This window comes from Mchenga conophoros, linkage group LG17 (genome assembly GCF_057382185.1).
Source record: "Mchenga conophoros isolate Kocher_MC1m ecotype Shallow Benthic linkage group LG17, M_conophoros_male_GT1.1, whole genome shotgun sequence".
Classification (NCBI taxonomy): Eukaryota; Metazoa; Chordata; class Actinopteri; order Cichliformes; family Cichlidae; genus Mchenga; species Mchenga conophoros.
Window position 1 is genome coordinate 1,449,907 of NC_140542.1, and position 15,351 is coordinate 1,465,257.

The window sequence follows — 15,351 nt, forward strand, 5'->3', positions numbered from 1 at the left end:
AAATTAGTAATGTAAAAAAAACAAAAACCTGTGGTTTTATTTATGTATGTTTATATAAATATATGCGGTGGCCCCTAGAGACAAAACACGTACAAATTCCAAAACACATTTCTAGCGTTAACTGAACTTCCAAAACGGAGCTGCCTAGATCACTTAAATTACACAATTGAAAGCATGTGTGTTTGTGTATTTATACACAAGCATTATTATTACAAATAATGTTGTAAGAATGTTCATTTACCTGTTACGACCACACACTAAATCCGGTCGTTGGTACTTCCTAGCTTGTGTAGCCACAAGGTAACAAAAGCTCAACACTGCCCCGAGCATCCTGAAGCACTTCTGTTGTGTTTTTACGTATTTTGGAGTTTGTACGTGATTCAGAGGGTTTTTTTTACGTGTTCTGGAGTTTTCAATTCAGTCTGTAACAGGATTACTAATATTCACTGTATTTCAGAATGACAAAACACAGATACTCACTACTTTCTTGTGGCTGAGACTGGTAAGTACTCACTAAATGTAACATTTATAACAGGAATAACCATGGACACTGTAAAAAGCTGCTCACATATTTAAATGTTACACTGGAGATTTACTTTTGTGGCAGTACTGGCACAATTAGTTCCTGGTCTGGGACCCCAAGGAGTGTGATGGTGTCACTAAGACTTCTCTACCTGTGAGGGAGCTCTGGTCTCCAGACATCATTGTTTATGAGTTGTAAGCACTTCAAATATAACATCCACCCAACTTCTCCCGCTTGTCCAGGACCATGGGGGCAGCAGCTCAAGCAGAGAAGCCCAGACTTCCCTCTCCCCTGCCACCTCCTCCAGCTTGTCTGGGGGAACACCAAGGCGTTCCCAGGCCAGCTAAGAGATATAATCTCTCCAGTGTGTCCTGGGTCTGCTCCGGGGCCTCAGAATCTGATCTCTGCTTGTTGCAGATGACGTGGTTCTGTTGGCTCAAAAACAAAAGCGAGGGGAGATGTGTGATTTAAGTAGTGATGAGAATGATCAAAATGTCTCAGTGTGTCAGTTGCAGGTGGGAAGCAGACCTGGATCAATCTCCACAGGCGGCGGTCGGAGTAAAATAATAGGTTAACATCATTAGAAACACCCAGGACGAGTTTTGGCTGAATTGTTTTACAGCTTCACTTCCATGTGTTCCTCATCCCGAAAAGCAAGCTCCAAGGATGTTAACGTCTCCCTGAAAACAAGAAATGCAGATCCAAAAGCAACAACATGGCAGGTCAAGAGACAACAGCAGTATCCTGAGCAGCGAGGGGTCCAGCAGCAACAGCAGTATGTGCAAAAGGCATCAGCAAGGAGAAAACACCATCATCATGACTGGATGGATGGAGATGCAATGGACTGCTGCAAGGGGGGAGACGAGAGTACAGTGGAAGGAGGGGGAGGAGACATGGAAGAACGCTGTTGTTTAGTGTGGGAGATCAAATTGGGCTAAGGAACCTGGGGAGGAAAACCGACTGCCTTTGAGTGGAGAATTGAAAAGTGTCTGAAACACTGCAAGGAGGAGAGACACACAAAAATCACACACACAAACAGAAAATGCATTAATCCTATTAAGACATATACACATGCAATGAAGACCAGATAACATCTTAAGCATGCGTTTCTGTTTTATCATCTTGTCCAGTTCACTTAGTGGGATGAGAGGTGATATGTAAACTAGTGGACTAGTATTATGTTAGGAAAGATGATTGAATGATAGCAGGTGCAAACAGAATGCTGTAGAGAGGGTTTAAAATGGGTGGCACTAATAGATTCTGGGTTCTGATGTGTGGGGGAGGCTTTACCTCGACACACACCTGGCTACATGGGAAGAAACTCATTATCTAATAGAACAGCAGTGTTATGTGGTGTGTGTGGCTGATGGATGAATGTTTTGGGGATTTATCTGGCTGAGGCATTTTCTTTTGTTACCAAGTTGAACCTGCCAATTAGTTTTGGTTTGAATTACCCTTCCAAGGTGAAGAGCATGCTTAGATATGTCCTAACTAGGCCTTCCTGTCTGTTTGTTTTTGTACTTTCACAGTGCACTGAAAGTTTTGTTTGGTCATGCAACACGCAGCACCTGTACATAAAAGGCCAAAGCCGACTGTACTTCCTCAGAAGGCTGAGGTCCTTCAACATCTGCAGAAGCTCCTGAGGATGTTTTATCAGTCGGTGGTTGCAGGAGTACTGTTCTATGCTGTGGTGTGCTGGGGGAGCAGCACAGCAAAGGACGCATCCAGGCTGGAAAAACGAATCAGGAAGGCTGGCTCTGTGGTCGGCATGAAGCTGGACACTTTGGTGACAGTGGCAGAGAAAAGGACATTAAAGAAACTGATGGACATTATGGACAATGCTGGGCATCCTCTGCACGTGCTCGTAAATAATCAGAGGAGCCTATTCTCCGCCTCTCTCCTTCACTGAACACAACTCCACCTCCCCCATCGCTTCACCTGCAGGCAACGACAAGATGGACACGGCAGCTATCAAAGAGGAGCTGGTCGGTAAAAAGAAAACATTTGAAGATTACTATTTTAGTGCTGTCAGCGTAAAGTTAATGCCATAACTGCATTAATGGGGCAAATCTCCGTTAACTAGTTACCGCGGATCACCCAGTGCGTGGAGCTGGGCGGCTCTAACGAGCTAACCGGGCTAACCGTTGACGCACGGCCTAAAATCCTTTCATCTCAAAAATCGACAGTCTGCCTTATGTATGAATTCTGGTTGTGCTTACTGACCTCGAACCAATTTTATGTGGTACACAGCTTAAAAAATATGTCAAAAAATGTTTTGGTACGACTTTGGTAAGCTATGAAGCAGCACTGCTTGATGGATTGTTGGAGCATTACGGCTACCGAGGAGCCTCGCAGAGTGATACGTACTCTGCTTCAACGTAATATTACCATATTATGCGTGTAAGGACCATAAATGGCATCTGTAAGAGACACGGTTACTGTGGTATATTGTAATAAGCAGCAGCTATTACTACCTCCCACCAGTAGGTGGTACTGTGTTATTGTATGTGTTCTGAGCTTATGGAGTAAAAGTCTGGACCTCCACCATAGCCTCGTCTCAGTCCTCTGTGCTTGGTCTAAAGTTATTGTTGACCACAACCCACGCTACACGGGCAGTTGGAGCAACACTGCATAAAGTTACAACATGGTGTCAGAAGTCGGCAAGACCGTGTGAACAGGGACCGCGACGTGAGTAAGCTAGCCGTAGATTAGCTAACAGTAGCCATTGCTAACGGCATGGAGCAATTCAAGCCACCATCACCGCTACTGCTCACAGGCAATTTATCTGAGACCTGGCGCAGATGGGAACAAAGATTCGGACTGTATATGACTGCTACGGGTGCGTTGGAGAAGGATGAAAAGGTTAAAATAGCCATTCTTCTCCACACTATCGGCGAAGAAGCGCTTGAAGTGTACAACACGCTCACAGTGACCCCGACCGGAGACGCACTGACAATGGCGGACATTTTGAAAACGTTTAAGGAATACTGTAGTCCACGAAAGAACGTTGTTTTTGAACGCCACAAGTTCTGGTCATACCCAATGTCGGCGGATATAACAGTGGACAGATATGTCACGGAACTCCGTCAGAGAAGTAAAAGTTGTGAATTTGGGATCAATGAGGACGACATGATCAGGGATAAATTGGTGTTCAGCATAAGTGATGCAAGACTAAAAGAGAGATTGCTTCGTGACAACGACCTCACACTGCGCAAGACGATAGAAATATGCAGATCAGCAGAAGTGGCCAAGTCACAGATTCAGGCCATGCAGTCAATAACTGCAGCCCAAGACACGTCAGTGGACGCATTAAGAAAAATGCCAGGATACATTAAATCAGGACACAGTAAAAACAAACTGAGCAACGACAAACAAACAGTTTGTCACAAATGCGGCAACAAACACGCATTCCGACAGTGTCCAGCCTATGGGGCAACATGTCACAAGTGTGGGAAAAATAACCACTTCTCAAAAGTGTGCAGAGCTAGCGCAGAGAAGAGTAGACACTTCAAGAAAACAAAAACTATTAACAACATTGAAACTGATGGCGATTCACTGTACATCGGCATGGTATCCAGCGACAAGCACAAGACTGGCAAATGGCATGAAAGTGTGACAATCGGAGACGTACCACTCACCTTCAAGCTAGACACAGGTGCGGACGCAAATGTGCTCCCCAGATCAGTTTATGACGAGTTACCAGATATGCCTCAGTTACAGCCCACAAAGACTGTACTCATAGCTTTTGGTGGAGCCCGCATACGTGCAGATGGTGTGGTGTCTCTCGAGTGTGAAGCACGGAAGCACAAGGCTGTGTTTGACTTTCTTGTATCAAGCCATGCAGATAAACCGATCCTAGGTGGACAAGCTTGTGAAGAGCTCCATCTGGTGCAACGAGTTGAGACCCTTGCCATGACATCCTCTGTACCGAAATCAGCTAAACCACCTTCTACCTCGGAAGAACTTGTGGAGATGTACGCTGATGTGTTCACAGGCTTAGGTGAGTTCCCTGGACTTCACCACATACATATTGACCCAAATGCAACACCTGTGATTCACGCATGCAGGAACGTGCCACTCTCCATAATGGATGCGCTGAAGAAGACGCTACAGGACTTACAAAACAGAGATGTCATAATGCCTGTCAATGAGCCTACAGATTGGGTCAACAGTCTTGTCGCCACACAGAAGAAGAACGGAACACTAAGGGTGTGCTTGGACCCTTGTGATCTGAACCAAGCAGTTAAACGCCAGCACTACTCCATCCCCACACACGAGGACGTTCGCAGCAAGCTAGCAGGAAAATCCATCTTCACCATATTGGATGAAAAAGATGGATACTGGCAGATCAAGCTGGACGAGCCGTCATCAAAGCTCTGTACCTTCAATACACCTTGGGGCCGATATCGCTTCCTCCGACTCCCATTCGGGATCAAATCAGCCAGCGAGGTCTTTCAACAAAAGAATTGTGAGACTTTCGGCAACATTCCTGGTGTATTTATCATTGCAGATGATATGATAATTGCAGCTACATCAGAGCACGAACACGATGAAATCCTGCAGAAGGTCATGGAGAAAGCAAGAGCAGCTAACGTGAAGTTTAACAAGGACAAAATTCAGTTCAAAGTTGACACAGTGAAATACATGGGCCATATCATCACAGCAGCAGGGCAGAAAGCAGATGTTTCAAAGATCAAAGCTATTGTCGACATGCCGACTCCAGAAGACAAACAAAGCCTTCAGCGTCTGCTGGGAATGACGAAGTTTTTGGCACAGTACATCCAAAATGAAGCATCGCTCACAGCACCTTTGAGACAGCTACTCAAGAAGGACACAGTGTGGCAGTGGCAGCCACATCACACAGTAGCGTTACAGACGCTCAAGTCGACGCTCACACAAGCTCCAGTGTTGAGATTTTATGACCACAAGAAACCACTAACACTGCAGGCCGATTCTTCAAAAGATGGGCTGGGCGCATGCCTATTACAAGACGGACAACCTGTGTGTTACGCGTCACGAGCACTCACAGACACAGAAAAAAGGTATGCACAAATAGAAAAAGAGTTGCTAGCCATTGTGTTTGCCGCTAAACGATTCCACCAGTATGTCTATGGAAGACCAGTGACAGTGCAATCTGATCATAAACCCCTGGAGGCGATAGTGCGCAAACCGCTATGCAAGGCACCAGCGAGGCTACAAGGAATGCTGCTGCAACTGCAGAGATATGATCTCACCGTCACATACACCCCCGGCAAAGACATGTTCATAGCCGACGCACTCTCACGTGCCACAACTACCAGTGACGACGGAAACGTGAGTGAAAACGCAAATGATGAAAGAGTTGTGTATGCTCTGGAGGCCACAGCAGCATTGAGCGAGAAAACATTGTGTGACCTGAAAAAAGCAGTGGCAGCAGACAGCGTACTACAAGCCGTGCGCGAAAGACACTTCAACGGATGGCCGCCCAGAAGGAAGAGTTTAGACAAAACACTCCACAGCTACTGGCCTATGAGACACGATATCAGTTTCCACGATGACATTATTATGATCGGGGACAAGATCGTAATACCCCAAAGCTTCAGGCGTGTGAGCCTGGAGAAGCTGCACCTTGCCCACCAAGGCGTGCAGCGCACAAAAGCCAAAGCAAGAAGAGTGCTGTACTGGCCTGGCATGTCACGCGACATAGAGACCATGCTTGAAAAGTGTGAACAATGCCAGCAAATGCAGCCAAAGAACCAGGCTGAACCGCTTATTCCACACCAGATTCCAGAGCTGCCATGGATGAAAATCGGAGCAGACATCTTCGAACTGAACGATCATCCATATCTTTTGTTAGTGGATTATTTATCAAAATATCCAGAAGTTCTTAACTTACCTGACAAAACGGCACACTCTGTGATTCAGAAGATGAAATCAGTCTTCGCAAGACACGGAATTCCCAAAGAGATAGTGAGCGATCATGTTCCATTCGCCAGCCACGAGATGAGATCGTTTGCAGCATCCTGGGAGATAAAGCTAACTTTCTCCAGTCCCGGCTTTCCTTCTTCGAATGGCATGGCGGAGCGAGCCATAAAGACTGTCAAACATGCACTTAAGAAAGCCGCACGGACTGGAACAGACCCACATCTAGTGCTGTTGTCTTTGAGGAACACTCCAGTCACAGGACTTAGTGTGTCACCTGCACAAATGTTGATGGGACGGGTTCTCCGCAGCACCCTGCCATGCACCAGTGCTGTGTTGAGGCAGTCAACCCCACAGAACATTCACGACAAAGTGCGCAGGTTGCAATCAAAGCGGAAACGCCACTATGATCAGCACGCAAGACCATTGCCTGTTCTGACCCCAGGCGAGACTGTGCACATGCAAACAAGGCGCGGTTGGGAGCCAGCTGTTGTAACTCATCGGCGAGAGGAACCACGCTCCTACACTGTGCAAACACCAGATGGTAAAGTGCTCAGGAGGAACAGGAGACATCTGAGGAAAATACACCCAAGTCTGTTCAAGGACACACCCATGGACCCAGATGAACTGTCCGTTCACACCCAAGAGCCAGTGGAGCCACCAGCAAATGACACCCCACAAAACTCTAGTCCTGCAAGTATGGACAACACACCCACATGTTACACACGCAGTGGCCGAGCAATAATACGCCCTGCCAGGTATAGAGACTAAGTGATTGGGAAACTTAAAGTCACTCTATCCTGTACCTGCGTTGTTCTGTACAAGCTAGATAACTGTCTTGTTGGAAAAGAGAGAAAATATGTCATGTTTCATATGTTCATTTTGACATGTCTTATCTAACCTGTCATGTGTTCATCTGTTTCAAAACACTACACTGATGTGTATTTGCATTGCTCAAGTGACAAGCAATCTGAGGTGTGCTCTACTTAATGTCTCAAGAATATAATATTGTTAATGTTCCTACGATTTAAAAGGTGCATTTATGTTACAAAATATTGGAGTTAAGAGGTAGTATCTTTATCTCGGAAAAGAGGGATGTGGTATATTGTAATAAGCAGCAGCTATTACTACCTCCCACCAGTAGGTGGTACTGTGTTATTGTATGTGTTCTGAGCTTATGGAGTAAAAGTCTGGACCTCCACCATAGCCTCGTCTCAGTCCTCTGTGCTTGGTCTAAAGTTATTGTTGACCACAACCCACGCTACACGGGCAGTTGGAGCAACACTGCATAAAGTTACAACAGTTACAAAGAGGATTTCAAACTCCAGGCTGTCAGTCACGCAGAGCAGCTGCAAAATCTGTCTTTGTTATTATGCTCAGCATCTTTTATTTTACATTTTGACTGCACAATTGTGAGCTTTTTGTTATGCACAAAAACAACATTGTTTTGGTTTATTTATGGAGCACCATTAATAAATGCACTGATAATTTAAACAGATGCTTCAGGAGTTTTATCCCACTCATACTCTCAATCCAATGTTTGTCATTCTAAGTTGTAAAACCAATCACACAAAATTATCCTTGGCTTACATAATACATCCCAGTATACTGTTGGTGCATTCCATGTAGAATACAATTTGTTAATAATAAATTAAATAAATTAAACATTTGATGTAATGTATGTTTTGTAAATTATTTGTTTTACTGTGTTTCACATGGCATTTTACAAGGCAGAATCAGCTCACTTTAGTGAGCCAAAAAAATTAGGACAGGAGAAAAAAATTCTTAAGTAATGTCAGGAAGCTGGTATTTTATTTTAAAACTAATTGCTATTTTTATTTATTTAGAGAATTAAAAGCCAACTCCAGACCACTGCTTGTCCTGATTTATGAGGGACTGATGAGGAGTTGGTAAGGAGAGGAATCAGAACAGGAGTGCCTGCCCCCCGCCCCAAACACATTATCAGGTAATGTAACTTTGGTAATTTGAGATTAATTCAGGTTTCTTTTGAATTGTTGACACTGTCCTCTCCTCTCTTCTCATTATAGCTTTTGTATGCAGTGCCAGTTCTGCTCTTTTGTCTGTTCAAGCCAAGAAGTACTCTTAAGACATCACCAGCTACGACATAGAAGAGGATTTCATTTGCCCTGTGTTTACAGTGACTGCGTCTGTTCGTTCAGGACACGAGGGGCATTGAAGTCTCACCTCAGCAGATCACACAACAGGGCTAAGAAAAGGCAGGAGATCTCAACATTTTTTTGTGAATTTAAGGAAAACTGCTCACAGCATACATTTATTTCACATATTTTAAGGCACTTAAAAAAAATCAGACTGTATCCTGTCCGTTCCAAAAATGTGACTATGCTACCAACAATTTATCAACCTTTACGTCACACACAAGCAGAAAGCACAAAAACTCAAAAGATATAAAAAACTGTATTAGACTGATTTCTCATGCAAATGCATGTCCTAGTGAAAGTAGCTCCCCTGATAAATCCTTAAATACCTCTCAGGAGCCAGAGACATTATCAAGTGGTTCAGGTGTAGCATCAAGTGATAAAGAGGACAATGAGTTTGTAGATTACCAATGTCTTGAACATAAAATAGCTAGACTTTTTCTATGCATGCAAACTTTGTTACATGTTTCTAACAGTGCTTTGCAGAGAATTATTGAGGAAATTAGTGACATTTTAAAATTTTCTCAGGTTCATTCATTTCAAAGAATCAAAGAGGTGCTTGCTGAACAGAACATTGAGGCAGATGATGATGTAATTAAAAATATAAATGATGCACTTTTCAAAACCAACCCATTAATTATCTCAACAGAACCAAAAGGTGCATTGTCTACTGATTACAAGAGAAATATTTATTTCAAGAATAATTTTCATGTAATTGAGCCTACAGAGTACATCTACAAAGCGAGAACTAGAAATACATTTGTTTATGTCTCAGTAAACCAGGTCTTGGAGAACTTATTGAAAGGGAAAAGTTTCTTTGAAAAGTTAGCATTTGATAAAGAAATTAGTGAAGGTTACAGATCATTTAGAGATGGGCAGTATTTCAAAAACAACAAGCTTTTAGGATTGCAAGATACTTGCATTAGTTTAGCTTTGTATATTGACGACTTTGAAATATGCAACCCTTTAGGAACATCTCTAAAAATTCATAAAATAACTGCTGTCTATTGTACTCAACTTATCTGCAAGGTTTCGTTCTACATTACACTCAATACAGCTTGCTCTTCTTGGTAAAAGTGTAGACGTTAAACAGTTTGGGTATGATGCTTTTCTTTATCCACTCATTGAGGATTTAAAATGTCTTGAAAGCACAGGGGTGTATGTTGAATCTTTAAATAGTTTTTTAAAGGGAACTGTATTTTGTGTCTGTGCAGATAACCTTGGGGCTCACAGCCTTGCAGGCTTTTTGGAGTCCTTTAATGTTGACAAATTTTGTCAATTTTGTAGTATTGATAAACATCAGATTGCAGCTCTTGATCCTAGAGAATTTCTGTTAGGGTCCCTGGGTCGTTGACCCAGTGTTTTGTGTTTTGGTTCTTTGATTTTGTTATTTCATTATTTTCTAGCTTTTCTTGATGGGTTTTAGGATCATTCTTAGTTTGGGTCCTCTGGGTGGGGTTTGGTTAGAGTTTTAGTGTTCTGGTTTTCTGTCTGTGTTCCGTAGTTGCTGTCTCCCCTGTCTGCTGTATCCCCACATCCAGTCAGTGTCTGTGTCTGCCCTGGTCCCACGTCTCTGTTTCCTTTGTTATAGTGCCTGCCTGTGAGTCTGTGTTATGTTTCCTGTTTTACTTTGAAAGTCCATGTCTGATGTTAATGTGTCTGGTTTTGCTTCCCCTGGTCTCGTTAGGCCTGATTTGCCCCAGCTGTGTTTCCCTCCTGTTATTCATTCCCTGATTGCTCCCACTGTGTATTTAAGCCCTGTGTTTCTCTGTGTCCGTGTCGTTTATTTTGCTGTGTGTTTTGTCAGTCCACCGGTGTTAGTTTATTTTGAGTTTTTCCAGTTATGTTATGTTTGAGTTCAGCATTAAAGCTGTTTCGGTTTAAGTTTGTCTCTGGAGTCTGCACCTTGGGTCCTATTCCTGTCCGCACACAGCCACCTCATAACAATTTCCATTAAGAACTGTGGAACAGCATAACATTTTTCTAGAAGAGCTTGAGGATGGTCAAAGACAAAGTGTGTGTGGTGTCAAAGGTTCCTGTGCCTTAAGTGCGTTGTCCTATTTTCATCCAGTCACTGGATTTCCTCCAGATATATTACATGATTTCTTTGAAGGTGTTGTCCCTGTGGAACTGTGTTTGTGTCTTCAAGATTTAATCAGAAAGGGTTTTATTACATTTGAAGGACTAAACAAACGTATAAAATCATTTCCATATAAAGAAGATGAGGGGAAGAAGATGACAGTGGCTCAAATAGATTTTCCTTAAAGAAACCAAAGCGAGGTGAAGTCAACTTTATCCCTGATGGCCCAGAAAACTACAATGATGAGTCTCTTGAAAATGAAAGATGCATTTTGGAAGATGAAATGAAGAAGAGGGATAAGAACATGGCACTCATCACCCAAAAGATGGACATCACATTCTCTCTCAGGAGGAAAGAAGTTGTGGAGATGCAGCCCTTGGTCAAGGAAATGCAGCTCAGATGGCCAGCTCTCTTCTTGAAAGAACAGGTAAGATAATCTCTTAAATATTTAAAGGAAAACTTCTGGGTTTTTTTCTTCCCTTTTTCCCCAGTGTGGTCTTATTTCTAGAATGGAAAACGTTCATTTATTCACCCAGAAAAATTTCAAGGCATTTGGAGTTGTTAGAAAGAAATTTTAATCCCAATGTTACGAGTCAGTCGTTTTGCAAGAGAGAGCTGAGCCACGGTTATGGGGAAAGGATTCACTGAGACAACTAAGAAATGCCTGAATTAAGCCAAAAACCACTCTGGAGGGTTTTTAATCTAAGGAAATAACATTAAAATGTGTTTAAAAGCTCCAAAAAGTTGATTTTACATGATATAGGACCTTTACAATTTCTTCTGAACAACTCCAAATGCCTCGAAACTTGTCTGGGTGAGTAAATTAACGTGAGCTCCATTTCTTGTGCCCTTGAGAAGCATCTGTTTGTATCACTCCAATATCTTGTAGAAAAGGTTGAAGGCTACCGTTGAGCTAACAATGCTAGTGGTAAAATATAAAAAAATACTTGGCTCTAAAAATATGAAGCTAATTTTGGTATTACCAACAACTCTATTGAAGTGAAATCTATTTATTTGTCAACTTACTGTGTATAATAACGGATTGCTTTTATTTCGCTCTTCTCTGGGCACCCAAAGCGCTTTACAATTCCACTACTCACTCACTCACTCTCACATTCACACATCGGTGCAGGGAAACCACAGTTGTAGCCACAGCTGCCCTGGGGTAGACTGACAGAAGTGACGCTGCCATATCGCGCCACTGGGCCCTCTGGCCAGCACCAGTAAGCGGTAGGGTAAAGTGTCTTGCCCAAGGACACAACGACCAGGACAGAGAGAGCTGGGGATAGAACCAGCATCCTTCCGGTTACAGATGAGCTTCCCAACCCCCTGAACCACAGTCGCCGCAATGACTTGTCTTCACTGGGCATCTAGAATCTTTTGGTGCTGACCCTTAGCAGGCAACAGCCATGAAACTCACAGAACAGGATTGAGAAAGTCACTTACGTGTTATGAAAGTATACAAATTTGACCACAGGATGTTATTCTTACTTCATTCCTACATAATTATAAAATTAATGAAATTTTTTCAATGAATTTAAAATACAATTTATTGATTTATTTCTTTTCTGCAATGCATCCTGTAACAATTGAAACCATTATTTTGTCTTATCAACATTTGATTAGGTATTCTATAGACTTACTGTAAGATCTGCCGATCAGATTTTTCTTGGGTTTTTTTTTTTAATACGTCAGTTATAATTTGTACCACCACTACCACTAAAAGAAAAAAAAATCCAATCAAGGCCTGACCAATAGATCAACCGAGACTAACTAAATGTTTTGAAATTAAGCTCTTTTAACCAAATTTGAAAACAATGTGATTTTTATATAATGTACCTTTAAAAGTTTTCTTCTATATTTTTTTTGTTGCTTTGTAGATTTGTGCGGAATTCTCACGCATTACCACCAAGGATCTCATGGGGACCTTCATGACTGCCCTCGACACTTACTCACTTCGGCTGATTAAGCTGTATCGAATTAGAAAAGCTGCTTTCCGCAATGACATGGATTCCCTGTTGCAGAAGTTTGATGAACAGGTAATATATAAAAATTTATTTGTGTGTGGTTTATGAGGAACCTGAAGTTCCCACTGTAACGAAAGATACTTTATTAAATATTTACTAAATTGATGTAAAAATTGTTAGTTTTCAAAAAGTGTGTCCTGAATGGGATTATAAGCTAACAAGCAGCGCTGTGTTTGGCAGATTGCAGGTCATGACAGACAGTTCAACTCTCATCCCACTCATGGAACTTTTTGTTATAAATGCTGTAATAAGTGTGCTACATTTGTTGCACATCAAAATTACTTAAAAAATAAATAAATAAAAAAAGCTGACAAAAACATGACCAATTATCTGTAATAACTCATTTCAACCTCTTATTTCTTAAGGCTGTATTTTTAGCAACAACACTTAATGTGCTTTAAAAACAAAATGGTAGGTTTATAAATGAGACTGAGTCTTGATTTCCTTGTTTTAGGTCTCAAACATAGTCCAGCATCGACGAACCATCAGTTTGGAAGGGTTACCGATATTTGTTCGCGACGACGAGACCAAACTCTTCTTAACATGTCTGGTGAGTATGCAAATCTACTCAATCTTCAGTTTTGGTTTTCAGAGACTTATATGTACTGTTGTTTTTTATTTTGCATAGGATACAGATCCAGTTGAGAGGGCAACCCGAGGTGTTACGGTGGGCATCCTCACTGTTCTGGAGGACTACGTGGGACCCAACTCGCAGTCCACAGTGGTCAACACTGCCATTGTTTTGGAAGAGGACATTATTCTTGATGATCTGCCAGACCTTCCCACTGCCTTTGCCTACCTGTTTGGCCTACTTTATGGGCTCAACATGGAGTTTCCCAAAGAACTCAAGTACACATTTGAAGCTGTGCAACACATTTTTATGGAGTTGACATCTACCTGTTCCCAGAGGATAAGAAGCTTCAAAACCAAGCTCTTAACCAAAGTCTAACCTATTTGACAACATGTTCAACTCAAATGCAACTTGTGTAAAACAGAATGCAGCAATTTGTTTTGATTTACAGTTTTTGGGTTTCGTGGCAAGTTGTTCTGAAAAAAGTTAATTTCTGGCTTTAAGAAAACGGTAAGGTGCAGAAAGTTCTGAATCAATCTCTTCTGTTCTAACTTTACTTAATGTAGCTTTAATGGCTGATTGCAGATTTCATGTATAACAAGTTTTTATAAAATGTTGAAAGGGTTTATTCTAACTTGAGCTGTTTTAAACAATTTTTATAATCTGGTTTTAGGTACATTTGTACTAGTTTTATAACAAATGTGGCGCGATACTGAACTTCACAGGAAATTGGAGTGTTGATACCATTACTATTAAAAGACAAGTGGTGGAAAAATTTGTTTGAAAGTTGTTTGCTGTATGGAAACAAGATAGAAGTTGTTCACATCCTGCCATCTGATGTTTTGAATCTGTTTGTTAGTCACTATCTATCAAGATAGGTTTGATATTCTGTCTGACAACACCACCTTTAAAATTTAAAGATCTCAAAAGTCAACATTGTCAGTGGTGCGGTTGTGTTTGAACACAAAGTTATTTGAAAATCAACTGTGTAAACATTCATTGGTACAACAGGGAGCACCTCATGAAAACTATGAAAGATACTTTTTCTAAACTTTAGGAAATTGATTGGCAAAAAAAAAATAAATGTTGTGTAAACTTTAGGAAATACGTTGCAGAAACAATAAAATATGAGTTAAGAAAAAGGACAATTATTAATTTTGTAAACACAAAAACATTAGCTAAAGCAACTTTTCTCCTAAACTTGAAATTATAAGCTATCCCTCAGAACCTAAAAACATAAATGCAGTGGGTTGCCTTGAGTTTTTAAGTTTTCGCAACGTTTTTTTTTTTTTTTACAGTGTGTGTCTGTGGATGTAAAACAGTACCACACTTTCTTCCTTTCAAATTTTATACAAAACATCCAATCCTGGATCATATCCACTTAGAATTGAGTGATCCAAATACACCACATTGTGACAATAACCACGGCATAGCAGCTGATGAGCAGCAGATAGATACTGCTCATGGCACCACTGGTGCAACTAGACTTGCAGTCAAGACCGCCTAAACCAAGACCAGAGGGTATCGAGACCAGGACGAGACTAAGAACAAGTCGAGACCAAGTCGAGACGAGACCAAGACCAAGACGAGACTAAGAACAAGTCGAGACGAGACCAAGACCAAGACGAGACTAAGACCAAGTCGAGACGAGACAAAGTCGAGACGAGACAAAGTCGAGACGAGGACGAGACCAAGACAGACAAAAAAGTCTTTAAACTGCAGCCAGATGCTGCTTCGTTTACGGGTGTCAGGCATATTTATGTGTTTTTGCTTTCGCGCAGCCCTCCTCACCACTGTCTACTGTCTCACTCACTTACTGAGAGGACAGACGCACGCTCCACTTGACTGTCGCGAAATGCAGATCCAAAAGCAACAACATGGCAGGTCAAGAGACAACAGCAGTGTCCTGAGCAGCGAGGGGTCCAGCAGCAACAGCAGTATGTGCAAAAGGCATCAGCAAGGAGAAAACACCATCATCATGACTGGATGGATGGAGATGCGTTTCCAACAAGCTGCAACTTCACTGTGTGTGAATGCAAACTGAGAACACTGTGTGAGTTGGACATTTGTTA

The 15,351-nt window shown here is 41.9% G+C and overlaps 1 protein-coding gene and 1 long non-coding RNA gene across 2 annotated transcripts; both read left to right on the forward strand.

Moving 5' to 3' along the window:
* The first annotated feature begins 2,449 nt into the window (after positions 1–2,449).
* Positions 2,450–8,659, forward strand: LOC146554829 (uncharacterized). Its single transcript, XR_014889149.1, has 3 exons — positions 2,450–2,508; positions 8,272–8,390; positions 8,473–8,659. It is a non-coding gene; the product is annotated as an uncharacterized LOC146554829 (long non-coding RNA).
* A 2,150-nt stretch (positions 8,660–10,809) lies between these two features.
* On the forward strand, positions 10,810–13,851 carry LOC146554830 (uncharacterized). The gene is made up of 4 exons (XM_085252073.1): positions 10,810–11,108; positions 12,562–12,720; positions 13,163–13,258; positions 13,337–13,851. Exons 1-4 carry the CDS (start codon positions 10,965–10,967, stop codon positions 13,655–13,657), a joined length of 720 nt encoding a protein of 239 aa, XP_085108199.1. The 5' UTR covers positions 10,810–10,964; the 3' UTR covers positions 13,658–13,851.
* Positions 13,852–15,351: the final 1,500 nt, after the last annotated feature.